This window comes from Echinops telfairi, unplaced genomic scaffold (genome assembly GCF_000313985.2).
Source record: "Echinops telfairi isolate 266 unplaced genomic scaffold, ASM31398v2 ScPeMD7_60;HRSCAF=208, whole genome shotgun sequence".
Lineage (NCBI taxonomy): Eukaryota > Metazoa > Chordata > Mammalia > Afrosoricida > Tenrecidae > Echinops > Echinops telfairi.
This window is the reverse complement of record NW_022103958.1, coordinates 3,941,736-3,967,214: the sequence shown is the minus strand read 5'-3', so window position 1 is coordinate 3,967,214 and position 25,479 is coordinate 3,941,736. Positions and strand designations below refer to the sequence as shown.

At 61.3% G+C, this 25,479-nt stretch overlaps 2 protein-coding genes across 39 annotated transcripts in view; one reads left to right on the top strand and one right to left on the bottom strand.

Moving 5' to 3' along the window:
* Positions 1–4,613, top strand: part of MADD (MAP kinase activating death domain) — a 48,720-nt gene extending 44,107 nt beyond the window's left edge. For 16 of the 37 annotated variants that reach the window (XM_045290896.1, XM_045290894.1, XM_045290895.1 and 13 more), the window contains 4 exons: positions 1,358–1,366; positions 1,566–1,635; positions 3,280–3,326; positions 3,634–4,613. In XM_045290896.1, the coding sequence (XP_045146831.1) occupies positions 1,358–1,366; positions 1,566–1,635; positions 3,280–3,326; positions 3,634–3,738 (231 nt within the window). In that variant the 3' untranslated portion in view covers positions 3,739–4,613. The remainder of the gene's footprint in view (positions 1–1,357; positions 1,367–1,565; positions 1,636–3,279; positions 3,327–3,633) is intronic. The other 21 variants (XM_045290908.1, XM_045290918.1, XM_045290915.1 and 18 more) reach the window with 2 other exon arrangements.
* A 629-nt stretch (positions 4,614–5,242) lies between these two features.
* MYBPC3 (myosin binding protein C3) lies at positions 5,243–24,515 on the bottom strand. Of its 2 annotated transcripts, none has more exons than XM_045290942.1 (35): positions 24,432–24,515; positions 23,210–23,476; positions 21,954–22,073; positions 21,771–21,878; positions 21,537–21,685; positions 20,525–20,642; positions 19,855–19,903; positions 19,690–19,719; positions 19,490–19,543; positions 19,126–19,128; positions 18,629–18,646; positions 18,210–18,373; positions 17,210–17,342; positions 16,992–16,994; positions 16,718–16,842; positions 16,534–16,639; positions 16,264–16,430; positions 15,230–15,395; positions 14,467–14,573; positions 14,334–14,363; positions 13,521–13,657; positions 13,164–13,256; positions 12,370–12,529; positions 11,509–11,613; positions 11,229–11,417; positions 9,177–9,311; positions 8,864–9,031; positions 7,434–7,522; positions 6,979–7,174; positions 6,661–6,800; positions 6,392–6,551; positions 6,172–6,308; positions 5,791–5,977; positions 5,574–5,614; positions 5,243–5,478 (listed from the first exon to the last, which is right to left on the bottom strand). In XM_045290942.1, exons 1-34 carry the CDS (start codon positions 24,454–24,456, stop codon positions 5,607–5,609), a joined length of 3,846 nt encoding a protein of 1,281 aa, XP_045146877.1. In that variant the 5' UTR covers positions 24,457–24,515; the 3' UTR covers positions 5,243–5,478; positions 5,574–5,606. The 2 variants fall into 2 exon arrangements, with proteins under 2 accessions (XP_045146877.1, XP_045146876.1); XM_045290941.1 differs by having other exon boundaries at positions 13,164–13,244; positions 24,432–24,501.
* Positions 24,516–25,479: the final 964 nt, after the last annotated feature.

Below are 25,479 nucleotides of genomic sequence, written 5' to 3'. Positions count from 1 at the left end.
GAGAGAGTGTGTGTGTGTGTGTGTGTGTGTGTGTGTGTGTGTGTTGGCCTTTATCTTCTCCTGCTGAGTCTTCCTCCTCCTCCCCTTCCTGGGAGTGTGTCCTCCTCTTGACGGGGAGCTCCTCAGGCTGTGCGCTCCCTCCTCAGTCGCGGTTCCTCCGTCTTCCCTCATCCTCGCTGTGTGTCCTCCCTACGGCCAGCGAGTCCTTCCACATCCGCTCACCGCTCTGCCCTTCACACAAGTGCCTTTCCCCCATTCCAGGGGGCCAGCTCTTCTCTCCAAGGTCCTGGACTGGGTCTGTGCACCAGGTGCCCGCAGGCAGCGGGGGCTCCAGGGCGATGAACCCCTGGGTTCTGACTGCAGCTCGCTCTCTCCACTTGTCATCTTTGGGCAGCTTTGATGTCAGGGGAGATACTGCCCGGGGTTTCTTAGCAGCCCCTCCATATAGTTCCAGTCTGGGTGGCAGGAAACCCTGGCAGACCTTAAGGAGAAGTTAACCTGGGCACTTTCTGGGGCACCCAGCTGCCTGCGCTTCTGGCGCATTGTGGGGAGCACGTTTCCATGCTGGGGCTCCGGGCACCTCATCTTCTGCAGAAGGGGCTTGTTGAGCAGTGTCCAGCAGCCCTGCCTGTCCCCCTACCCCCACCCCCGGGCCGTGCCTGCCTTGTCATCCTTCTCTGAGAGTCACACCGCGTGGCCAAGCTAACCTGTAGCCCAGACTGGCCGCCGGAAGGTGAGCCCTCCAGTGGGGAGTCAGACCTGACTTCTCCATCTCTCCTCCCTGTCTGTGGCCCCTCTTCTGCCGAGGTGGAGGGAGCCCCTGGACCTTGCCTGGCCATTCTGCAGGGGTGGCAGCGGGTGGCGAGACAGTGGACTTGGAAGCCAGGCAGACCTCGGGTTCTTCGTGGGCAGACAGGCCTTCTGCTCCTCGCTGTGCTGCTCTGTGCCATGGGCGAGCTGCCGTCTCAGGCCACGTAGGTGTGAGGGTTAGAAGCAGCCTTCTTCAGACTCCTCATAGGTGCTCAGTAAACGGTGGCTGCTATTATCACCACCACACCCTTCTCAGGAGCTCCCGGATCCCGACTCAAGGAAGACACCCAACACCTCCCACCCCCAGGACAGTCCGAGGGGAGCTTTGCACCCGTGCCAGCCCTCTGCGCCGGGGGAGGATGCATGGAAGGATAGAGACCTGCTGGGCTGAGGGGGTACCCTGGGCACAGTGCCCCCCCCTGCCAGCGCTGCCCAGGGCAGAGGGCACACGGGCAGGCAGCCCCGGCCAGCAGAGGGGCTGGCGGGCTGGGTTTGACCCTTCAGACTAACGCCTTCATTTCTCTCCCACGCTTTCTCCTCCGGCCAGGAGCGGAAGGTACACTCCCTTTCTGCTGACTTCTCTTCTCAGCGCTTTTGAGTCCTGTGTGTGTGGATTCTTCCATCCGTCCTCCCTGGGGGCTAGGTTTCCTTGCGTGCGGGGAGGGGCTGTAGCTGGGGTCGGTGGAGGGGGAGCGGGCTTTGTGGGCCGGGGTGTTGCCTCCGGGCCTTACCCCTCCCTCCCCCCTCTCTTACAGGTTTTCATAGAGCTGAATCACATTAAAAAGTGCAATACAGTCCGAGGCGTCTTTGTCCTGGAGGAATTTGGTAATTACACTATTTTGCTCTTAGGTCTGGACCACGTGGCAGTTGCTCACACCGAGGCGCTCCAGAGGAGGGCCTGGGGACAGGGAGGACGCCGGCTGGGCCCGGGCTCAGACCAGCAAGCCGTAGACGGGTTGGGAGCGTGCGGTGGCACCCCCGGGGCTCAGCGCCCTCTGCCACTCTCCCTTGCTTGGCTGGCAGGTGGTCAGGAAGTTCGGGGCAGAGCAGACTGGCCATCCCCAAGCTCGGCTGTGTACATGTCGCCTGCTATGATCCCTCTAGCAGCCCAGTGCTCCCTCCCGGCCACCCCGGCCCCCACGCCGTGCTGGATGTGGGGCACCCCGCTCCAGAGACGGGCCCCTATGGGCCCCAGGGTCAGGGGTCAGGTATGGCGGCCTCGAGAGCCGGGTGGTGTAGGGTTCTCACCCCGGGGCTTTGAGCTCTGCTGTTTGTGCTTCATTCTTGCGCGCCCCTCGTCGCTGCTGCGAAAACCTTCCTTCTCCAGCAGGTAACTGTGATCTCGGCTCCGCTGCCTCTCCCAGGACCCTGCGCTGGGTGGGGCGGGCACCCTACCTCCCTCCAGTCGCGCTCAGGGTCTTCGTTCGCTCCACCCTCTTCCTGCCCTGCACTGGCTCACTGGTTCGCTGCCCACTCTCGGCGTGTGTGCGTCCGTGCGCGCGCATGCGCGCGCGCTCCGGGCTTCTCTCTTCTCCAGAGGGGACTAGGGGTGCTCTTCCAACCCAGGAGCTGGACGTGGGGCTTCTCGCTCTGCCCCTGATGAGGCTGTTCCCTGGGAGCCCTGGTTCCCAGAATTTGGCCTCCCAAGGTGCCACCACCTCTCCTCCCCTTCTGGCCCCAGGGCTCACCAGGGCCCTGTGCTCCGGGCTCACAGGCTGGGAACCTAAGGGCCTTCCTCCTTCCCCTAGCCAGGCAGACCCCTGCATGGCTGGGGCCCAGGCGACTCTTAGCCTTGCATTCCGGGCTGTGGACGTGTGTGTATTTTGCCTGGCGCTCCTATCACCTCCCCGCCTTCTCTTCTGCCCGGTGCGTCTGCTCCCGAGCCCTCTGACGCTCCCCCTCACACGGCAGGCTGCTCCCACCACGGCCAATGGATTTAGTAGCATGTCATGTGGCCTCTTCAGCTAGCCTCGGGACCTTCTGTGCAGGGGGCTGGGGTGGAGAGGCGGTGCCACGTGACCAGGGTGTCGGGCTGGTGGCAGGAACAGGCTCATAGGCGCCTCAGCAGGCTGAGGCACAGGCGAGAGCCCAAAGCTTGGGGGTGCCCCCTGCAGCTCCCCAGGGGCCCTGGACAGTAGCAGAGTCCAGGCTAGTGAGAAGTGCCCCCTCTCCTCCCGGGCTCTTCGGGCAGAGTAGTAGAATCCTGGCCACTGAGCAAGGAGCCCCGACAGGCAGGGAGCCCCTCATAGGGATCTAGCCGAGGCCTCTGGGGCACGGTCCTGGCACCCAACAAGCTCTGGACAGACCCTCCAGTGGCCTCTGCCCAGTGCTAGCCTAAGCTGCCACAGCCACCGCGACGGTCCACAGGGGACGGGGACCCTGGTGCCAGGCGCTGCCGCCTGAGGAAGTGTGGCACTGCCGCTCTCAGTCTTGAACTTTCTGTTTTGTCTCTCGCCTGTCCGGGTTTAGTTCCTGAAATTAAAGAAGTGGTGAGCCACAAGTACAAGACGCCGATGGTGAGTTTGCCACCACGTCTCGCCACACCACGCCTGGCAGGCCAGCCTGCGCACCGCGTCGGGGCCTGGGAAAGCACAGGGCTGAGCGGGGATCGGGGAGCTCGAGAGTCCAGTCTGGCCTACAAGCCGAGGCCAGAGCCAGCGTCAGCCCAGGGAGAAACCCACACGCAGTCCCTCGCTCCCGGGAGGCACCTGAAGCCTGGCTCGGGCTTGGGGACCAACCCAGCGTTCGGGCAGGCCTGTCCTTCACTCGTGCAGTGGGGCAGTGTCCGTGGTAGTGACCTCCCTGTTACTGTTTCCACTCTAGGCCCACGAGATCTGCTACTCTGTGTTGTGTCTCTTCTCGTACGTGGCTGCAGTCCGAAGCAGCGAGGAAGACCTCCGAACCCCGCCCCGGCCCGTGTCTAGCTGACGGAGAGGGACGACACAGCTGCCCAGCCCCAGCCGCCCCTTGCTGCCCACCTCCTGCTGGTCCCATGCCCAGGGCTGCTGAGACGAGGGTGCAGGGCGTTTGTCTGCAGGCGCCTCTGAGGCTGAGCTCATTGCCAGCCGTGTGTCTCCCAGGCATGGCTTTGGATGGACGTGCCCATAGCCGAGCTGGGCTAGTCTCAACCCCTTCTCCTCCTGCCCACTCAGGGCCCAAGAGTGTGTGTGCACGTGTGCACGTGGGTGTGTTAGGCCAGTGGCTTCTGAGAACTTTGCGTGTAAGCCAGTGTGAGTCCACTGTTGGGTGTCCCTGTGTTGTTTGCTCATCTGTGTTCTTGGTGTTGTAAGCTCCAGTGTGCAGCCTGGCTCTGTGCCCTCAGTGGGGTGGGCAGGAGACCAGCCAGTGGCCTGCCCTCCCAACGAGGTAGACAGAGGACCGAGGGGATGGGGTGGATAGTCAGGGACAGCTGGCAAGAATGACCCTCCACCCTGCTTCCTTAAGCCAATGTTCCTAGCTGGCTAGGCTCCTGCCGCCTCAGCCTCAACGGGGCAGTGTTGAGGGACTTTGCCCAAAGTCCACCTCCCCCATCACCCCCTCCTCTTTCCACCGCCGCCGCCGCATGAGAGCACAGTGTGCTTGGCCTGACAACCCCAGGGACCCCGGCTGCTTGGCTGAGAATCAGGGAGGGGCCAGCTCGATACCCATACCTGTGTCTGCAGCCAGGCCCTCCTGGCACCAGGTGCCTGGAGGGAGAGGCGGCCTGGGGATGGGCACGAGCTCATTGTAAATAGTTCTGCTCCACATTATTTATAGAATGTGTACAGCTGTGTGACTGTGAAATAAATGTCCTTGACCCCTGACTGCCTGAGGGAGGCTGTCCCCAGACACTGAGCTGTCAGGAAGCAGGGAGCCAGGGCCAACTCCACCCCAGACTCTGGCACTCTGGACCCCCAGTTCTGCTGCCCACTCCTTAGCGGGGGTGGGGGGGCTGTCTTTCACGTGGCACCTTGGGCCCTGCTGAGGCTGGGTGTACTGTGAAGTGGCCACTAGAGGGAACCACTGCCACCAGTGCAGACAGACAAGGCCCTGGTGCTGTCAGAGAGCCACGTGACTCGACTCGGGCAGAGGCTGGAGTGCCCTTGGGTTGGGCAGCTCAGTCTTGGTGGGATTTGTCTTCTCTGCCATGCCTTCTGGCACTTGCTGGGCAGGAAAGACCCAAAAGCACCCTCGCTGATGAGTGCCCCTCACGGAGGGAGGAGCAGAGGAGCGTCCTGACTCATGTCTGGAGATGTGGGCTTGCTGATCATGGGGATCCCCCCTCCCCATGCATCTTCCCTGCTGCAGGCTGGGAGCAGTTGGGGAGAATGAGCAGCCTCTTGAGCCTTGTCTAGCGCTAGGGGCGATGTCTGCCCGAGGCTTGTTCTCAGGAGCTGGAGACCAGCGCCAGTGCTGAGAATCACTTCTCCGAGAGTGACGAGGCCGGACCAAGGAAGGTGTGATCCTTTATTGCCCTGACACACGTGTAGGGGGGGGTGCAGAATCTGATGGGCCCTGTCCCCCACCATCATTGCCCGGGGCCCAGTCCCCCAGACTCCCCTCCCCCCCAGTGCCAACTCTACAGCACTGGTGCCCAACTCCACCCCCACACCCCACCAGCAGAGCAGAGGAAGATGACTGCGCCGGCTCCCCAGGCTCCGGGCTCGCAAGGCTGGTGCAGGGCCGCACCTGTGGCACAGGTCCCCTCGTGAGTGCATCGACAGGGACTCCCCCACCCCACGCCCTCACTTCCTCTCAGCCAGGTGTCTGCGTGGAGTACCTACCTAGCCACCGCCTGGCGGGGGGTCTCCTGGTCACTAAGGCACTGTAGGAGAGGAGGCCATGCACTGTGTGCCATTCCTGCCTGCCCTGCATCGGCCCCCAGCCTTCCAGCAGCCACCCCACCCCACCCCCAAGGCCTCCCAGGGCTATGTTGTTGGCAGGGCACTCGGGTGGGTGCCCCGTGTCCCCCAAGGTTGGCCCTGGCCAGGGCTTCCTCACCTCGCACCTCCAGGCGGCACTCGCTCTGTGCCTCACCCTGCAGGTTGGTGGCCCTGCAGACGTAGACGCCCCCATCGAAGGGACAGGGCTTTCGGATCTCCAGGGTCAGCACGCCCTGCTTGCAGAACATTCGGAAGCGGGCGTCCTCACCCAGGTCCAGGCCGTTCTTGAGCCAGGAAATCTTGGGCTGTAGAGCGGACAGAGGAGCCATCTCTGGCTACCAAGGCCTGACAGGTCCCGAGGTGCTCCCACACCTCCCATGTGCCCCCACGGAGCTTCAAGGCTGAGAAGACACCGCCAGAGCCAAGGCCTGCTGGTGGTGGTGGTTGGCAGGGAGAGGAGGGCGCCCGGGGATCCTAGATCAAGGCTGGAGGGCTGTACCTTGGGGCTGCCCCGGACAGCACAGCAGAGGACCGCATTGTAGCCGGCAATGACTGAGCGGTTCACCAGGGGTCGCGTGAAGCTGGGGGCCTCGGAGAAGTCCAGAGCCTTGTAGATGGGTGGCTGATACGTGGTGCCTGTGGCGGGCAGCACTTAGTACCCGGAGGGCTACTTGGAGGGAAACCCCCCGCCCCCAGCTCACCCTGGTGGCAGTAGGCACCTGGTCTGGGGATGAAGACGGGCTCCTTGGTGGTGGCAGCCTTGTCGCTGGGCCCCACCATGTTATGGCTGAAGACTCGGAAGTAGTAGCCATTGCCCACGATGAGCTCGGGCACTACGCAGTGCAAGCGGCGGTAGTGCTCTAGGACCGTGAACCACTCCTGCAGAAGGACATCGGGGCTGGGCTTCCCGCCTGTGGGCGGCCCCTCCCTACCGCCCCGCCCCCAGGAGGGGGCTGGGCCCGTGGGGCAACCTGGAGCCCCCGCTCACCATGGTCTTCTTGTCGGCCTTCTGCACCGTGTAACCCCAGATTTCCGTGTTGCCGTCGTCCTGGGGCGGCTTCCACTCCAGAGCCACATTGAAACCCCAGGCCTCGGTCACGCGGATGTCCTGGGGAGTGCTTGGCTTATCTGCAGGGAGACCACCTGGCCTGAGTCAGTGGTCACTAGTCTGCCACCTTCTGCGGGGCTGAGAGAGGCCCAGGACAGGCACAGGGCCACGCCCCCACCTCCTTGCCCCACCCCCAGGGGCCTGGAGCCCAGCTTGGGAACCAGATACGCGTGGGGTCGGAGGTCCAGGGTCACGCACCCACGATCTGCAGCAGCAGGGTGGCCTTGGCCTCCATGCTCTCGATGCGCACGGTCACCTGGTAGGTGCCCGAGTGGGCGCGGCGGGCCGAGCGGATGAACAGGATGGTGTCTGTGGGGCTGTTTCGGATGCTCACCTCCTCGCCGGCCAGTGGCAGCCCCTCTTTGGTCCAGGTGACCTGAGGCCGGGGCTTGCCCTGAGCGGGAACAAAGCGAGACCACCAGCGCTCTGCCATCCAGTCAGGTCCCACTCAGTGACCCTGTGTTTTCAGAGGCCGTGGGGGTTTATGGGAGCCAGCAGTCTCCTTTCTCTGGAAGAGTAGCTGGTGGGTTTGAACCATGGACCTCAAGGGGAGCACTCCCATGCAGCTCAACCCTGGCCTTCCCTGCGTGTGGTGGGTGTGGGCTCAGGGTTTGGATCCAGTCATTCTCCGGACAGGGAAGGGGCCTGCACACCTGGAAAGGAATGAGCAGGTTCACGGGCTCCCCAACCTTCTTCTGGATGGTCTGACGCAGGTGCCTGGGCAGCTGGAGCCGTGGCCGCTCTGCGGGTAAGGGTGGGTGGGCTCAGCCAGGCCTTCCCACAGTCCCAGCCTTGTGGGAGCCCCTCCCACACCCCCACCTTCTTTTGTCAGGCAGGGCTCTAGGGGCTGCAGCTGAGACAGGAGCTGTCTGGCCCTTGGTTTAACTTCACTCAAGCCCACCCAGTCCAAAGAGCTCCCGTTCCTGATTGCACCTGAACCTCACCGCACTGCTGCATGAGGCAGAGATCAGGGACGGGGAGCAACGTGGTTGATGCCACAGTGGCAGCTGCCTGTTTCCAACTGTGACAATGAGTCTTAAACCCAGTCCCTTCATCGGGCCAGGAAGCCGGTCTGGGACAGGCCCGTGTGATCCCAAGTGGTCTCCCCGTTGCCTGAGAACTGAAACTCGAGAGACACAGATCTGTGGATAGCTGAGGTCTGCAGCCTGCCTCTACCCTGAGGGTTGGCATCAGCTCAGGCGCCACTGAAGTTCTTTACACGTTCCCTACTCAGAGTACCCAAGGAAGCAGGGCAAGCACGGGCTTACTTCTGCTTCCTAGGTCTGGCTGGCAACTGTCTCAAACCCACAGCACCTTCCTACAGAATCAAAGCCTCTTTTCAAAAGGACAGCCCCTGACACGGACAAGCTTCCTTGTGCATCCTTACTAATCTGTGGTGAGCAGTCTCAGGTGTGTTTGGTGTGTTTTAACCACAGCGTGTTGGTGAAAGTCAGGTGAAATTATTCACACCAGGTAAGCCTGTGCTTACCTTGATTATTGGGAAATCGTCCCTAATAATGAAATTTAAACAAGCTGCATTAGGTTTTTCTTAGTGGGTCTTCTCAGAAATGTTCTGCACACACTGATGCCAGGAACACATGGGCCCAAGGCCACTTTAACATCTTATGACTCGGGAAAGACCTTTGAGGACATCCCAAGGAGCACCCTGAGCCCCCACCCACCCGGGGAACACATACTCTTGCAATCATGGTCTGTAATCACTCGCGGCAACCCCTCCTTCACTCCATAAGCCAGTCCTTGGAAAAGCCTTGCTTTGCAATGCCCCTTGGCTCACTTCCAGAACTGCATGTAGTCCAATCAAGAGCTTTCAAACGACTCTATACACGGCCTGGCCTCAGTTGACTTGCCTTCACCACCTTCACACGAGTCTGGCTCCCATAACCGAGCCCTGAGATGCCAGTGTGTGGATGAGATACCCCCACACACTCACACGCACCAGTCCAGCACCCTGACCCTTCCTCTGGCAGGGGACCCGGCACAAGAACTTGAGTCTCAGTGACAGGCCCTGTGACTGGACACGGGCCAGGTGGCGTGAGGGAGACAAGCAGCCTGACATACTCACGCAATATCTCCTGCACCGTCACAGGCTCCTTGGTGGTGACGGCCCCCCCGGGTCCGGCCACATTGTGAGCCCGCACTCGGAAGAGCAGCCTGGCCCCTGTGGGCAGGTCCTTCACCAGCATGGCTGTACGCTCAGTCAGCCCCTGCAGGGCAGCCATCCACTCTGAGCCTGGAGGGGTGGGGAGGCAAGGCTGAGACCGAATCAGCAGCAACAGGCTGCCCCACTGCCTACCCACTGATGGCTGGCTGGGGTCTCTGCTGAGGACAGAAGACCCAAAGGGTGCCAGGGGCCTGGCCTGGGCAGGGGCACTCACAGCCCTCTTGGCAGTACTCCACGCTGTATCCGTCCAGGCCTCCTGCTCCCACACGCTCTGGGGGCCGCCACTTGAGAGAGACCGTGGTATCAGAGACATCCTCTATAGCCAGGTGGGTGGGTTCACTGGGGGGTGCTGGGCAGAGGGGAGACCAGAGAGGGTGGTGAGGGAGCCAGCACCTGGAGGAGCCCTCAACCTCCCACTAGTCACAAGGAGCTTCACTCCAGTTGACTTTAAAACACTTTAGAGAATATCTTCACGTCGTTAAGGCATGTCTTGGGTCGGATTAAGCAAAATCGCCCCCATCTAAGTCACAATAATAACAGGCAAAATCAACAATAGTTACCCGCAGAAAAACCCCACGGCTATTGAGTCAATTCCAACTCATAGTGACCCTGTAGGGCAGAGTAGAACTGCCCTCTGGGGTTTCTGAGTCTTGACAAGCACAGAAAGCCTCACCTATCTCCTGTGGAGCAGCTGGTAGTTTCAAACTGCAGACCTTGTAGTTAAAAGCCCAACTTTTAACCCACAGTGCCAGCAGGGCTCCTTAGAGTGAACAAAAGATCTAAACAACAAAAACCCCTGAGCCCTGGTGGAACACTGGGTTAAGCAGTGGGTTACTAACGACCAGCCACTCTGGGGGAGAAACACGAGGCTGTCTACTCCTGCAAAGGCTTTCTGCCGATGCCAAGAAGCAGTTCTGGTCTGCCCTATAGGGTCTGCATGTTAAAATTGATTCAGCAACAGTGGGTTTACGTAACAAAAGACACAGAAAAACACACTCATGCCTAGAAGGCGAGTCCCCTCTGCGGGTGCAAGAAAACCTACACGTGTGATTGCCAAAGACAGCTGAAGCATGCTTCCCCCTTTCAGAAAAAAAGCCAAAATTACTCAGCACCCTCCCTAGGAAGGAAAAACTTTGTGCTATAGGCCACCATCCAGAATAAAGCGTAGGTATCTGTTTTGCAGCCACCCCACCCCTGCCCACAGGGGGGTGGTATTGCCTGCTTTGGGAAGCATTGAGCTAACCCATGAGCATTTCCAGGCCCTATGTGATGAAGAGGGATGGCTGGTGGCAGGGCTTGTGCATTGGCTTGCTAATCGCAGGGTCAGCAGTTCAAACCACCAGCTGCTCCGAGGGAGAAAGATGAAGCTTTCCACTCCTGTAAACATTTACAGTCTCAGAAACCCACAGGGGCAGCTCTACTCTGTCCTACTGGGTCATCATGAGTCAGAAATGACTCAATGGCAGTGAGTTTGGTTTTTGTGTGTGTGGTTAAGGGACTAGACTCAGAGCTGAGCTTACAGAGATGGTCCCTGAAAAGGAGGTGGGGCCCTTACTCCCAAAGGCACAGCCCACTTCCTGCCATCCTCCAAACTCTGCTTTTACCTGGGGCAGCCGGCGGCAGACTCCCAACCCATCTGTTCCACCCTCCCAGCCCACCACACTGGAAACCAAGTCTTGAAGAGAGAGGCGACCCCAAACCGTCCTGCCAGGGAGTCACAGGGCTGGTCCAGGCAAGCCACTCAGGCACCCCCACCCTCGCCCTGTCCCATACATAGCAAACCCTGGGCTGAAGGAGCAGGGGACACAAAATGTTAGTTGAGCCCCTGCTGTGTGGCATTCCACTCCACAGAGCCCGCCTTTATCCACACTTTTTCCAGGAGGAAAGTGTGGCTTGAGAGACAGGTATCTGTCTGCCAGGGCCCAGAGCTACCACTGGGTGATCCTGAGCAAGTCAGTTCACCTCTCTGAGCCTCCTGTCCACCTAGGTCTAACACACACCGCAGAGAGACCTGGTGACATAGTTCCACGTTAGGGTGTGTGATCCACGAGGTAGGCAATTCAAAAACACTGGCCCCTCTGCGGGAGAAAGACTGGACTTTCTATATCCCCCTAAATAGTTACAGTCTGGGAGCAGTTCTACCCTGTCCTGTCGGGTCGCTATGCGTTGGCCTCGACTAGATGGCAGTGAGGTTGTTTGGTGCTCCTGTGGACACGGGCACCTCCCCAGGAACCTGCCCTTGGGCGTGCGCGGCGGGCGACCTCACCGATGGGCATGAAGGGCAGCGAGGCAGGGCTGGGCCTGGACATGCCCACGGCGTTGACGGCGTAGACGCGCATCTCGTAGGGCACGCCCTCGATCATCCGCCGGGCCTCCAGGCTCAGGTCCCGCAGCAGGTCGAAGTTGAGCCGCATCCAGCGGTAGCTCTTCTTCTTCTTGCGCTCCAGGATGTAGCCTGGTGGGGCGGAGGCGGGCACTGTGTTCTGGGCGCCCAGCACCCCTCCCCCGACCCCGCCCTCGCCCTCGCCCCGCGCTGTGGCGCTCACCCAGGACAGGCTGCCCGCCGTCGTAGGCAGGCGGCTCCCACTGCACCGTGCACGAGTCCTCGCCCACGTTGCTGATCTTGGGGGCTGCAGGGGCATCTGGCACATCTGCGGAGGTGGGTCCGCGTCACCCCCTGCCCCTCCCCTCCTCCCAAAGCTACCTTCCTAGAGGGCAGTGCCGACAGGGAGGCCACGTGGCCGACAGTAGAACTGCCCCACGGGGATGTCCCGGGCTGTGATCTTTAAGGAGCCCTGCGGGCGCGGTGGGCTAGGCACTGGGCTGCTAATTGCAAGGTCGGCAGTGCGGACCCACCAGCCAGCCACTCTGGGGGAGAAAGAGGAGACCACCCGCTCCGGTAATGATTTCCATTCTCGGAAACCTCAGGGTGGCCGAGGGTCAGAACTGACGCGATGCCATTGGGTTTGTATTGGAATGTTGGTAGAGCAAGGCCACTAGGCCTTTTTCCCACTGGGGCTGGTGGGTTTGAACTTGTCAATTAACAGTCATCACCTGAGACCTAATCAACCTACTGTGGCCTCTATTCAATGGCCTGTGTCCCCCCTCTCTCTCGGCCCCATCTTCACTGTCCCCCCCGCCCCAGGTCACTTACTGTAATCATTCACTCACCCTCCACACCCAAAGCCCTTCCGCTCGCCCACATTGTTATGGGTACTGTCTCCTCCCCACAGCCCCCCAACACAATCACAGCACGTCTACTGAAGGCTCTGTGTCTAGCGCCCTCTTTAAAGACAGAGCAAGATCTGTCCTGTTCACTGCCTGGCTCCGAGCGGTGTCCCAGGACACTTGTTGAATGACCACGGGCTTGGGGGGGGGCCCACACAGCCTTCCCTGGCCGGCCTCACCGATGACCTTGACTGTGAGGTTCACTTGGTCCTCGCCCACGGGATTCTTCACCGTCACCGTGTAAACGCCCTCATCTTCCTTCTCCGCCCCCTCCAGGGTGAAGATGCTGCGGTCTTTGGTGGTCTCCACGCGGACCCGGCCCTCGGTCTCACACAGCAGCTGTGGCCAGGGGGGGAAGCTGGGGAGTCAGGGCCCACCTAGACCCCAGAGGCCCCTGCAGCCTTTGTCTGGCAATAGGACCTGCGCTTCATCCAGGCTCCGGGGAGGGGCTCACACACAGCCCATGTGGGCAGTTTTCCCAGGCAGACAGCGGCTTCAGGAGCATGTATTTAGCACCTACCGTATGCAGGGAAGTCTCAGACATCCTCTCCAGCTTGACCATAGAGCATGGCCACTCACCTAGTCTTTCAGTGCCTCAGTTTCCCCCCTCTGTCAAATGGGAAAAAGGAAGCCTCCCAGCAGTGCTGTGCTGGCCGGGGGACGGCTCTGCAGAAGGACTAACAGCCATGGAAGAAGAAAGCAGAGAGGGGCTGGCCCTGATGGCGGCCTCACTAGTCAACTCAGGAAGAAGGGCGGGTGGGCATCATAGTAGCCCCCTGGCAGTGTCTGGGGCTTGGCCACATGACATAAACCTACTCACTCCAGCGTGCACCTGACTGAAGTGTGAGAAGGAGGCCCCTGGAGCCCCTCGCCGGCCAGGTGTGACTCTTGCCTGCCTCCCTGAGGCACCTCCCAAGTGCGAGCACCTCCACGGAGACCTTGAGGGACACGCGTCCACTTCAGCCTCACTCACCTTCTTGTCAAACACCCACTCTTCATTGGCTCCTGTGTCCTCTGGGCCATCAGAGGCTGGACCCACTGCAGCTGCGCTCCCCTGGGAACAGAGCCAGAGGGCCGAATTGGGGAGAGGGGCTGACTTAGCTTGGATGGAATCCCTGCCTGACAGCCCCTCACTTCTCCTCGGTCCCCTTAACACCTGTCACTAGCTGCTCACCCTGCCCACTTCCAGGCCAGCTGGACCTCAGCTCCCTGTGAGTGACCAGATGGAGTATGTGGGGGAGGGGAGGATATGGAGTTGCCCCCCCCCCCAGCCTGCTAGTCCCACAAACCCATTTCACAGACGGGAGAGTGGAGGGGGAGCCCTCGGCACCTGTGTGCTCTTCTGCCAGATCACGGTGGGCGCCGGGTCCCCGGAGATAGGCACGTCGAGACGGAGCTTGTTTCCCGCCACAACAACGATGGTGTCCGATGCGCAGCCCAGGCAGTCTAGGTGGATCTTGGGGGGCTCTGGGGAGGAGCAGAAGGCCCATGGCAGGGGGATTGGGAGAAACACAGGGCCCTGAGAGGTGCGGGTGGGAGAGCCGGGAGCTAAGCCCTTGCTCCTGGTTGTCATTCCCTCGGTGTCGTTGGGGTGCAGGTCACTCACAGCAGAAAGCACGGGTCCGTGCCTGCCTCCAGTGAGCGGGGTCGGCACGGACCATCCTGTCACCAGCACCTAAGTCCAGTGACAGTCCCCTGGGAGCTGGGTCACAACCGTTTGCCTAGGGTGGCATTTCTCAGACGGTCTTTGGGGGAGCACCCACGTCTTGACAGGAGGAAAGAAAAAAGGGTTCTGTGGCCAAATTAGTAGTCAGGTAAGCGTGGCGGACAGGGTGACCCACAGTTCCTTACAGCAGGGTTTGTCAGAGCCTTGAACGCACGGGTGTCCTTTCTGAGTGGCCAAGAGGCGGACAAGCCTTTAGAGTCTGGTCACGTGCTTGGAAATACCACCCGAGTCCTCTAAGGAGCATCCTGGCTATTAGGAACCCCGTGTGAGAGGTGGGGAACTTGAGGCTCACAGAGAGGAGCCGGTGGCCTGTAGTCTGATGAACGGCCGAGCTGGGGTTGGGTCTCAGGATCCCCACGCCCATGCAGGAGATGTGGGTAGAGTGGGGCGCAGGGAGGTGGGGCCCCTGAAACTCACCCTGCCTGGGCACGAAGTCAATCTTGACCTCTGCAAGAGAAGGAAGAGCAAGTGGGACCGGAGCCAAGAAGGGGCCAGCAAGCTGCCCCTGGCCCTGCCCCCCACCCCCCACCCAACCCCCCGCGCCACTCACCCATGAAATGAAGCTTGGCTGACAGGTTGCAGGCGAAGCCCTCCGGCACAAAGCTGTAGTCGGCCTCGTCTGCAGGCGTGACGTCATCAATGGTCAGCTTGTGGACCCTGTGGACCATGGTGGCTTAGGGGGCCCGGGGACTCTCGCCTCATCTTCCTAGTGTCTTGGTGTCCAGGTTGTTAAAGTGCTTTCTCCTTCATTGGCTGTGTCTCCTGCCCTTGTGTTCAGGGGGGGGCAGAAGGAGGCCACTTCTCTCCTTGGCAGGCCACTGGGGGCCTGGGCATTGGCTGATCCTTGCTAATCTCTGTGAGGCAGGACCCAGCACGGGAGCCCAGTTGCTCAGGTGATGAGTTAAGAGAGTGGGCGGGAACTGGCCAAGGCTCTCAGGAGCAGAAAGCTGGCGCCCTGAGGGTCGCCACCTGTGTGTCCATCTCCTCTGTCTGCTTCTGTCTCTTAAAACAGCCCCTCTTTCTGTCTCTATCTGGGTGTGTGTCTCTTTGTCTGCCTGTCTCTGCCTCTGTCTCCCCACCCCACTCTGTCTACCTGTTGGTCCCTCTGTCTCAGTCTCTGTCCGTGTGTCTGCCTCTCTTTCTGTCACTCTGTCCCTGTGCTTCTCTGCCTGTTTCTCTCTGTGTCCCTCTACCTCACCCAGCCTCTGCCTCTCTCTGTCTCGGTCAGTCTGTCTGCCCCTCTGTCTCCTCCCCTCCATCTGCCTGTTTCTCCCTCTGTCCCTCCAGCTCAGTCTCCTGGCCCCGGCACTCACCGCCCGATGTGGGACACTTTGATGCGGCTATCCGGTACCAGCTCCCGGCCGTTCTTCAACCACGTGCCCCGCACGTTCTCATCCGACACCTCGCACTTGAACACAGCCTGGTCTTTGGCGCTCACCGTCAGGTCTGCGATGCTCTGATACACCTCCAGTTTCTTCTCTGGGGGCAGTGCACAGCCAGTGAGCTCAGGAGGGGGCGTGGGGGTGGGGGGAGGCCCCAGGCGAGCACTTGGGCCCCCGGGTGAGTGCACGTGTGAGTGTGTGAGGTGGTGATGCGCTGAGGGGTCACCTCAGCAGGCCCAGGCTACAGGCGAGGAAGGTGAGGTCCAAGGTGGCAGAGTGACTAGCCAAGGTCACACCGACCTTGAATCCAGTTTTCCTGATCCCTCTATGTGGCTTGGCAGGGATGAGTTGAATTATGCCCTCCTGGGAAACATTGGACCACAAGGTCATGGGTTCAAGCCCAACCACCTCTCAGAGAGAACTATGAGGCTATCCTGTTCTGGAAAAGATTGACAGCCTCGGAAACCCTAAATAGGTTCACCAAGTGCCAGACTTGAGTCAATGGATCAGGAGTCCTGGTGGTACTGCCAGGTAAGTATTAAACTGCTAACTCCAAGATCAGTAGTTCAAACCCACCAGCCGCTCATTGGAAGACAGATGAGGCTGTGTACTCCTTGAAAGCTTTGCAGCCTCAGAGACTTGAGATTAGGGGTGCTCTATAGGGTCATTAAGAGTGGACAGTGAGTTGTAGAAGTCATGGGGTGGCAGTGGGTTTGTTTTGATTTTACTAGGTGCTGGGATTCTTTGGCAAGAGGGCTTTGTTTGTGACGCTAATGAGCCCACCTCCTGGAAGGGATGCAAAGAGAGGCTCAGCCCCAGAAGCAGGTACAAACAGGGACAGACAGACCCCACTTGAGGATGGCCAGGGGGCTCCCCCAGGGCCTGGCCCTGAGTGCCCCCTGCAGCCCCTGCACCACGAGAAAAGACATTTCTGGCGGTGTCTGTGCAGCCGGCCCGGGCCTCACCCTGCACGATGAGCTCGGCCAGTGCCTGGCCCCCGCTGGTGCGCAGCGCGTAGTGCCCCGCATCCTCCAGCGTTGCCTCGTTAATGATCAGGTGGTGCCTGCGCCCGTCCTTCTTGAACCGGTATTTGAAGGTTTCCTCCCGGGTCAGCTCCACGCCGTCCTTCAGCCTGGGTGAGCCGGTGGGCGGCAGCAAGTGCTGGCGGGGCCTCTCTCGGCCACCCCCTGCCCCTAGGGATGCTGCCCGCCCCTGCCCCAGCCTCTGGCACTCACCACTTGACCTGAGCCCCCTCCTCCGACACCTCACACTCAAACTCCACCCGCTGCCCCACCATCACTAGCTGGTCCTCCAGCGGGCGCGTGATCAGGACCGGGGGCTCTGTGGAGGCAGGGAGGGCTGGTTGGACCCCATCCTTGTGGCCCTCACGGCCCCCCTTCCCGGGGTCCCCAGACCCACCTTTGACGAACAGCTCCGTGCTGCACTTCTCACCGCCCACCACGCACTGGTAGGCCGCGTCATCAGCCAGCGAGCACTGGCTGATGGTCAGTGTGCGCTTGTTGCCAATGGACTCAAAGATATACCTGGCAGGGGGCGGTGGGGTGGGGAGAAGGGTGGGGGGCTGAGAGCCAGGGACTAGCCTCCGGGGCCTAGGATGCCCCCCTCAAATCCCCTCCCTCATCAGGGCCCTGCTGCACCTCCCACCCCAGCCTTCCGGGGAGCCGGGACTTACTTGCTGTGGAAGAGAATGTGCCATTGGAATGTCCCAGAGAGGAGGACGGGAGACGGAGAGACAGAGAGAGGAAAATTAGAAGCACCCAGAGAGAAGCGGGAGGGGGAGACAGGGAGAGGAGAGACGGAGGGGTGGAGAGAAACACAGGCTGAGCAAGGCTGTGAGATGCAGCCTTTCCCCTGGGCCCCTCCACCCACTCACAGCACCCGGTGCCCCACCTGCCACTCATATGGATTTCCTGCCCGTTCTTCAGCCACTTGACCTCTGCGTCCGGGTCCGCCAGCTCCACGGACAGCCGGATCTTGTGGCCCTTGCTCACTTGGTAGGCCGGCTCCAGCTTCCTCTGAAAGGCTGCGGGTGCATGGCCCCTCAGTCGCCCTGCTCCCTGCCTGGTCCCCCACTCTCCCCACTGGCTGGCAGAGGCCAGGCCCTCCACTCACCCTTCCATGCCCTCTTGCCCCCTCAGGACACCTCTGTTTCTCCAGGGCCACTTTCTCTGTCCTGTGTGTCTGCCTGCCTGCTCTGTGTGAGTGTGTGTCTTTGTCCCCCTATCTGTTTTCCCTAGGGTCCTCTCTGCCTCCTCAGCTTAGTTGGTGGTAGGAATGGGGCAGGGGGCTTCTAGAAGGAACAAATTCTGCCAGGGGAGGGGAGGTGTCTCAACTCCAGGCCCTCCCCACGAGCATGCTGAGCACACCTGAGGGGGCACCGCCAGGGTTACAGAGCACCTTCCTCTCCACGACGCCGGCAGTGGCTGCCCGTGGGGAAGGTGGTGTGAGGGGGTAGGGCGTGCCTCTACCTCACGGGGCAGGTTCCCAAGGCCTCCAACGGCCTGGCTGAGCCCAGAGCTGTGCTGCCCTTCGCCCTGAGTTAGTTCCTGAGCAAGCTTCTCTCTACCTCACGGCGACCCCAGAGGACAGGGTGGAACTGCCCCTGTGGGTTCTGAGAAGGTCACTCTTCACGGGAGTAGACAGCCTTGTGTGCTTGTTGCTGATGGAGGGGGCGAACCTGCACCTTCTTCTCCAGGGTGGTGGGGCTAACCTGCGCCTCCTTCTCCCTGATGAGGGCTCACCAGGGCCTCTCCTCTTCGGGGTGGGGGGTGGTAGGTGGGGGCTCATATGCGCTCTTCCTCTCCTCCCCCGGGGCGGCTCACCTGGGCCTCTCCTCACCTGTGCTCTTCCTCTCTTTGGGGGGGGCGGGCTCACCTGGGCCTCTCCTCACCTGTGCTCTTCCTCTCCTCGTGCTTCATGCCCTTGAGCCTCTTGAGCATGCCTCGGAGGTCGGTGACCCCGTGCTGGAAGGCGATGCGCTCATATTCCGAGGGTGGCGCCTGCCGCAGGATCTCCCACACGTCCTCCTCGGCCTGGGCTTCCAGCTTCGAGTCCCTGTGTGCCCGCAGAGAGGCCTCAGGAGAGGATGGCAGCCCTCCCCCTTCCCTGGGTGCGGCTACCTGGGGCCCAGGGCCCACAACTGCCCTGACCCTCGGGGCCCTCCAGCCTCTTCTGGGGCAGTTGCAAGCCAGCATGGGTCCCGGGCCAAGTCTGAGACCCAGGGGGCTTAAGGCTCCGTCTGGGGCCTGAGGAGGAAGGGGTTCCTGGTAGAAGTGGGGGTGAGGGGTACTGACTCAGGGGGCCACTCACCGCGAGATCCGGAAGCTGCTGCTCAGGTTCGGGGGGTGGGGGTGGGCGGAGACAGGGATATGTTAGAGATCAGGGCCACTTCCCCACAAAACCCTGAGACCCCCACCCTGTGGGCAGCCCCTCCATCTGTGGAATGCACAGGCAGGACCTCTGCGGACACTGCCTTTTACCCACCCAGCTCTGCCAGGAGCCCCTGGGGGGTGCAAGCTGTTCCGGGTCTGACTACTAGCCGGAGGCCCCGTGGAAGAGAGGCCTGGTGACCGGCAGGTGAAAGGCTCCAGCCTTGACAGCCTCCCGCAGCAGTTCTGCAGTGCACACACGGGGGGCACACACGTGGGGGGCGGCTTCACAGCGGCTAACAACACCCAGCTCTGCCAGGCGGGGGTCAGGATAGACATGAGGCTGGGAAGCCGAGACTCAGCCCTGTTTGTGGTCTCCTAACCTCACCTTGCACCCGCCACCCCCACCCCGCCCAGCCCCCAGGCCCTGTTCCTTACTCTCTGAACAGCAGCAGCATCCGTGAAGGCCGGAGGGACAGGGCAGAGGGAGGGAGAAGACAGAGGAGGACACAGGTCAGCTGTGCTGGGCTGCTGAGCAACCCCTGCGGCTGCGAGAGCCTCTCCTAGCTGCTTTGGGGTCCTGGAGCCCAGGGTGGGTGAGGGCAGACTCAAATCTGCATGCAGGGCAGTTTCGAGGGCAGCAACGTTAATGCCTCCCAACACCAGGGCCGGTCCTCTCAGCAGACAAGGAGAGTGATCCAGAGCGGTGTCGTGACCGGCCTTGGGTCACAGCAGGAGAGCGGTGTGGCTGAGATGGAGACCAGGCCTTACACCTGCCGGGCACCATGACGTGGGGACTTACCTCTTCTTCAGCAGGGAGCTGAAGTCCAGAGTCCCTGCGTCCTCATGGCCATCGCTGTGGAGAAGAACACCCACACCCCCCAGTCAGGTCCCAGTGAGGGGACTGTGTGGAATGAGGAGGAAGGGACCCTGGCTGGACTATGCACTGAGCCCCACCCATCTCAGACCCCAGGTGTCTGGGAACAGGGCAGGGGAAGGTACCTGATCCGCCGACCACCTCCAGACAGGCTCCTGTGGGATGATATTCTGTGTCCTCACCTGCCCAGGGCACTGTGCCTCTCCCCCATTGCCCCCACCTCTGGCCCTGAGGGGTCTCAGAATCTAGCGATGCTTCTACCCAAGCCCCGAGGAGAATCGGTCACTCACGAGCGGCGGAAAGCAGATCGGAGGTCCAGGTCGCTGTGGCCAATGGCCTCTGGGTACAGAAAGGGGAGGGGCCGTCAGAGGGGGTCTTGCCCTGGGGTCTGCATCTCTGTAGACCCATTTCTCCACCCATGACCCACTAAGAGTCCTTTCGCAGGACCGAGGTGCCAGGGCAGTGGGGACAGTCTGGAGTCTCCAACACCCCCCACCCTCTACGCCCCCCCTCATTCCCCCAGCTCAGCCTCCACTGTTCAGATGATCAGGCAGTGCCAGGCCCTGTGCCAGGAGCCAGGAAGACCAAGATGACCGAGACAGGGTCCCAGCCTAGACAAGATCTGGGCGCAGCTGAAACATGCCCCCAGCCTGAGCCCGAGGCTCCTGTGGGACCCTTCCACACCCTGCTGGGCCACCCTGGGCCCGGTCGGACAGGTGGTTGGCATTGCAAGGCTACTGAGAGCAGTTGCCACCAGGCCGATTCTGACCCATGGTGTCCCACAGGTGTCAGGGTAGAACTGTGCCCCCTGCGGTCTTCAGTGGTAGAGTTTGTGGAAGTAGATCACCAGGCCTTTCTTCCGGTGGGCAGCCTGGCACAGTGACCATCGTCCCAGCCCAGGGACTCCTGGGTGGGCTGGGGGTGCGCTCTACTGCAGTGGGTGGGGGCCAGCCCCCTCACCGTGGACGGTGAGGCTGAAGTTGCAGCTGTCAAACTTGTCCTTGGTAGATACCTCGCAGCGGTAGCCGCCGGCAGAGGCGGGCTGGGTGTCGGTGAGGTGCAGCTCAAACAGGTAGACCTGTGCAGACGCGGGGTGGGGGGGTGTCAGGGGAGACAGGTGCCCTCACCAGGGTTGGTGAAAGGCCTGGGAGGGCTCCCACTCTTTCTCTTCACCCCTGGAGACTTGGTTAACCCCCTCACCACAGAGCCGGTGCCAACGGGGAACAGGGCTCCTTTCCCAAGACACACGGACCACGGGACAGGCTCCCAGTGCAGTGCACAGCCCCCGCCCCCGAGCGTGCCAGCCCTAGGGCCCTGTCCAAAGGGGCAGTGTGGAAGGGGGCCGAGGGTGGCGTTTCTGGCTCTTTGCGGCTGTAGAATCCATTCTGGCTCAGGGCGATGTTGCCGGGCCGACCACGAGGAGCCTCTGGGAAGGTTCAAGTTACTGACCTTTGGCCTTGTCATGGGGCAAATGACACTGTTCACACCACCAGGGTGCCGAATAATAATTGTTCTGGTCCACCCTGGGGGTCCCTGGAGCTCTGCTGCCCACTCCACCAGGGGTCTTACACCTTCGCAGGCGCCCTTTCTCTGCAATTCTCCCCCCCCCCACCCCCGCCCAATTCTTTACCGTGTGCCCTGCTGGTCTGAACTGGGCCCCAAACTTCATCGTGTTCCCCTGAGACTGACGTACCGACCCCCCAACTTCTGCTTCCCCATCCCCCTTCCTCACACCTTGATGCCTCTTGAGCCGCCTGCTGGGGGCTCTCATGGGTCTTCTTCACCAGCTCCCCTCTGTGCCCCCTCCTCCCAGATTTCTCTGTCCCACGTCCCACGTGCTCTCCTCCTTATGTCCCTTCCCCTATCACCCTCCTTGCTATCCCACCCACCCCTTCGAGGGCTCCTCCCCGTTTCCACATCTCCAACTCTAAGTCTCCTCCCCCAGTGCCCCCACCCCGCCCCAGGCCCCCACCTTGCTGGCCCGGTCGTAGCTGTCATGCAGCTGCAGGTGCTGGCCCGCCTTGCTGCTCAGATCCATCCACTTGCCTTTAAACCACTTGACCACAGGTGGTTTCAGGAGGCTGGCCCCGGCGACCCGGGCTGAGAAGGTGATGCTGCCGCCTGCAGGGGAGGGGTGACACCTGGGTTGGGGGGAAGCCCAGCTGTCACCTGCCCCACCCGCCCCTGGGTGCAGCAGCCCACTCACCTGCTGTCACCTCGCCGTCCTGAGGCCTCGTCACAAAGAGACCGATGGGGTCATCGGGAGTTCCAGAGGACCCGGGGACCGGACCAGTGGAGGGTTCTGAGCTTGGCCCTGTGATCAGAGGCCTCTGAGAGCTGCCCGGGCCCCCTCCCTTGGGGCCTGCCCCTCCCTGCCCAGTCTGCTCACCTGTAGGACTTGGGGAGCTTCCTTCTAGCTCAGAGGCTGGGGCTAGGGATCCAGGGGCCTCCGCGGGGGCAGGGGCAGGAGCTGGGCTGGGGGCTTGGGTAGGGGCCAACTCCGGCTTCTCTGAAGGGAGGAAGGGGGTTGGAGAGGCTCTGTCCCCCTGTCCCTGGCTCCTTCTTACTCAGTCTTGCACAGACGCATACACTGCCCCGTGTCCAGAGCGCTGTCTGAAGCCCTCGGTCGCCCTGCTTCATCCCTCCCACCCCCCTGCCAGCATGAAGAGACCCAAGCCAGCTCCCTCCGCTCCCAGCCCCATCTGGTCCTCCTAAGGAGTCCTGGTGGCTCAGAGGTTAAGCACAAGGTCAGTGGTTCCAACCTCCCCTTACAGCTCCATGGGACGCTGAGCCAAACACCCAACTTGTCATCCTAGTGTCACCCCTGTAAGACAGGGCACGCCTGCCCTCCCTCCGAGGGTAGCTGGGCTGTCCATCTTTACGGAAGCAGGCTGCCACATCTCCCACCCTAGGAGCAGCTGGGGGGTTGCCGGCTTTCCTGTGAGCGGCCTGGAGCTGAACCTGCTGTGTACCGCTCAGGGCTCCTTCTATTAGAGCTTCTCAAACTCACTCCCTGCCGACCAGTCCATGTTGACACACAGTGACCTGCCGGACAGGGTAGAACTGCCCGTGAGCTTCTGAGAGAGGAGAACTCTGGACGGGAGTAGAATGTCCTCCTTCGGAGCGGCTGGTGGTTTAGAACTGCTGGCCTTTCGGATCACAGCCCAGCCTATAACCACTACGCCACCTACATGCCAGACACGCCATGAAGCCATTCCACACTGTCACACGGATTAGGAGTGAAGCCAATGTGACAGAACTCACTGCCCGTCCACCCTCCCAGGAAGCACACACTGAGTGGAGAGCCCTCTCGTAGTCCTCCTGGTAACTGTGGCCTTGCTCCCCTGGAGGGTGGGGTCCGTCCTCCCCTCCTCCCTGGGCTGTGCTGGGGCTTCCCACCGTGCTGGCAGCACCCAGGGAAGTGCAGTCACCTCACAGGAGATGGGTGCCTCAGTCATCTCTGTATTCTCTCACACCCACAACAGCCGGAGCAGCTTGGGGTGGGGATGAGCACCTGGGCCACCCCGCAAGGGGCCTTGCTACTGACAAGGGGACAGAGGGCAGAGCCAACGCAAAGGCACGCATCCTGGGCACAAGGAGAGGTGGCTGGGCTGCCCCCGAGGGACAGTCTGACCCGGGGCTTACCTGCCTCTGTGACCTTCAGGTCAAACTTGACCTTGGAGGAGCCAGCAATGACTGCATAGAACCCCTGGTCGGCGGGGCCCACGTCCTGCACGGTCAGTGTGTGCCGTGTGCCCTCTGCCACCAGGCGGTACTTGTCACCCACGCTGATGTCGCTGCCTCCCCGCTGCCAGCGCACCTTCACGCCTGCCCGCTCTGTCTCTGCTTCGAACACCGCAGAGCCACCGGCGGCCACCTCGGCTGACCGGGGCTTCTTGCTGAAGGCTGAGCCTGAGGGGCCAGAGCAGAGGCTGTAGGACCCCCAGCCTCCCAGCCTCACCCGGGGGCCCCTGCAGCCCCTCTTGTTCCCACTGTGACCAGCATCTTCCACGCATTCCCCCATTCAGTGCCCCCAGCAGTTCCACCAGGCATGCCCACTTCTCAGATGCAGACACTGAAGCTCAAAGCAGCCAGTAGGTGGGCCCTGGCCTCAGTGTCCACACGAGCCTAGTGTTGCCTTTGTTCCCCTCCTCCCACCCCTGTCCGGGAGGGTGGGGAGAGGTGTGATGCCCTGCCCTGCCCCCTGTCACTGGCGTGGGGCCCTTGGCAGGGGCTGGGACTCTATCTACTTGGAATGTGGCTAAATTTGTCTTTCAAGGGCCTCAGTAGCCGAGATAAAGCTGCCTGAGGGGGACGTGTGGGGAGGGGCAGGGTTCCAGCCCTGGGTGAATTTCTCTGTCCTTGGCCCGGGCTCTCCCAGAACTGAGGGGCTGCAGGCCGCTCAACTCGGGGAGAGGGTGGGGGGCACGCCTGGGGTGGGGGGCCCACCGGGGAACAAGATCTTAGAGCTGGGGAACCTTAGGGACAGTGGACCTAAATCCTCCTGGTACAGATGGGGAAACTGAGGCCCAAGGGTGAGAGACGCCAGGACGAAATGTGGGCTCTGCCAGCATGGGCCTTTCCCCAGGTGCCCACCCAACCCCCCGGCAGGGGGCAGGAAGGGATCCCCCTAGGTCCTGGATGTGGGGAGATGGCCCCCGGGTGGGGGACGGGTGCCACCCACCCCAGGGTCACCCGCCTTCTCATCGTTGAGAAAGGAGAGAGTGAGTATTAAGCAAGAACCCAGAGGGCCTCCGCTGAGGCCTGGTCCTCCCCATCCCCTCAGGAACTAGTTCCGACCGCAGCTCCCCAAGGATCGCCAACCCACATAAGCCCCCTTCAGGCCCGACCAGAAACCCGGAGTTACCTGACTTCTTCCCGGGCTCTGGCATCTTGAGAGAGGTCACACAGACACCCAGCAGGCACTCTCTGAGGGACTGAGAGGGACAGGGGCCCCCTGTACTTTATAAGGGACTCCCCCCACCAGGCCCTCCTTATCTGCCTCCCCCTGGCCAGCCACTAAATATAGACGAATTCCAGGGCGCTGAGGTCTCTCTGCGAGAAGGTGAGGCCTACGTGGCTCCTGGCTGCTCTTGTCCCCGCCCCCACCCCCAGCGCAACTCTGCCAGCTTCTGCTCCCCAGCCCGCAGCAGTGGCCCCCAGAGCTAGCCGGAGCCTGTACACCTGTCGGGACAGGCAGGCTGTGTGGTGGGAGACCCCACTGTCTCCTCTCTGAGGACCAGGGGTCACAGGGGTCAAATGGATCCTTTGCCCGGCCCCCTCCTAGATGCGGGAAGCAGAAGTCTGGGGCAGCGAGGGGCAGTGGCCCTGGATGGCGCTGCCCGGAGTCCTGCCTGGGGAAACGAACACCAAGGATGAGGACTATATTCCCTAACTTATAAGAGAGGGGATCTGGAAAGCTGATGTGTTAACTAGGGAAACAAATCCACAGAAACTCATATGTATAAGAGCGAGTTTTATATGAAGGGTAAGTGCACATTAAGAAAGCATCCCAACCCAGTGCCATCCAAGCCCATAAGTCCAACATTAGCCCCTATGTCCGACACCGATCTACAAAGCCCTCCTCCATCTCATAAAACACACGCAATGACGCCGACTGCAGGAGCAAAGCCCAATCAGTGAACGTGGAAGCATCTCAGCACTGACAGGGGTCTCCATGCGGCTGCTCCAGCACCCAGGGCTGCATCGGGGTAGGTCCATTCAGCTTCTCCTCAGGGATGTCTCGCTAGAAGTGAGCCTTGATAGCTGAAGCAGGGAACTGGCTAAGGCACTGCACCCTGGTTCAACCATCAGAGAGCAAGAGACCAGAGAACTAGAAAGGTGAGGATCACCAAGCCATTTATCCCTCCGCCCTTCAATTAACCCCACATGTGTTTATCAGCCAGGTTGGCACA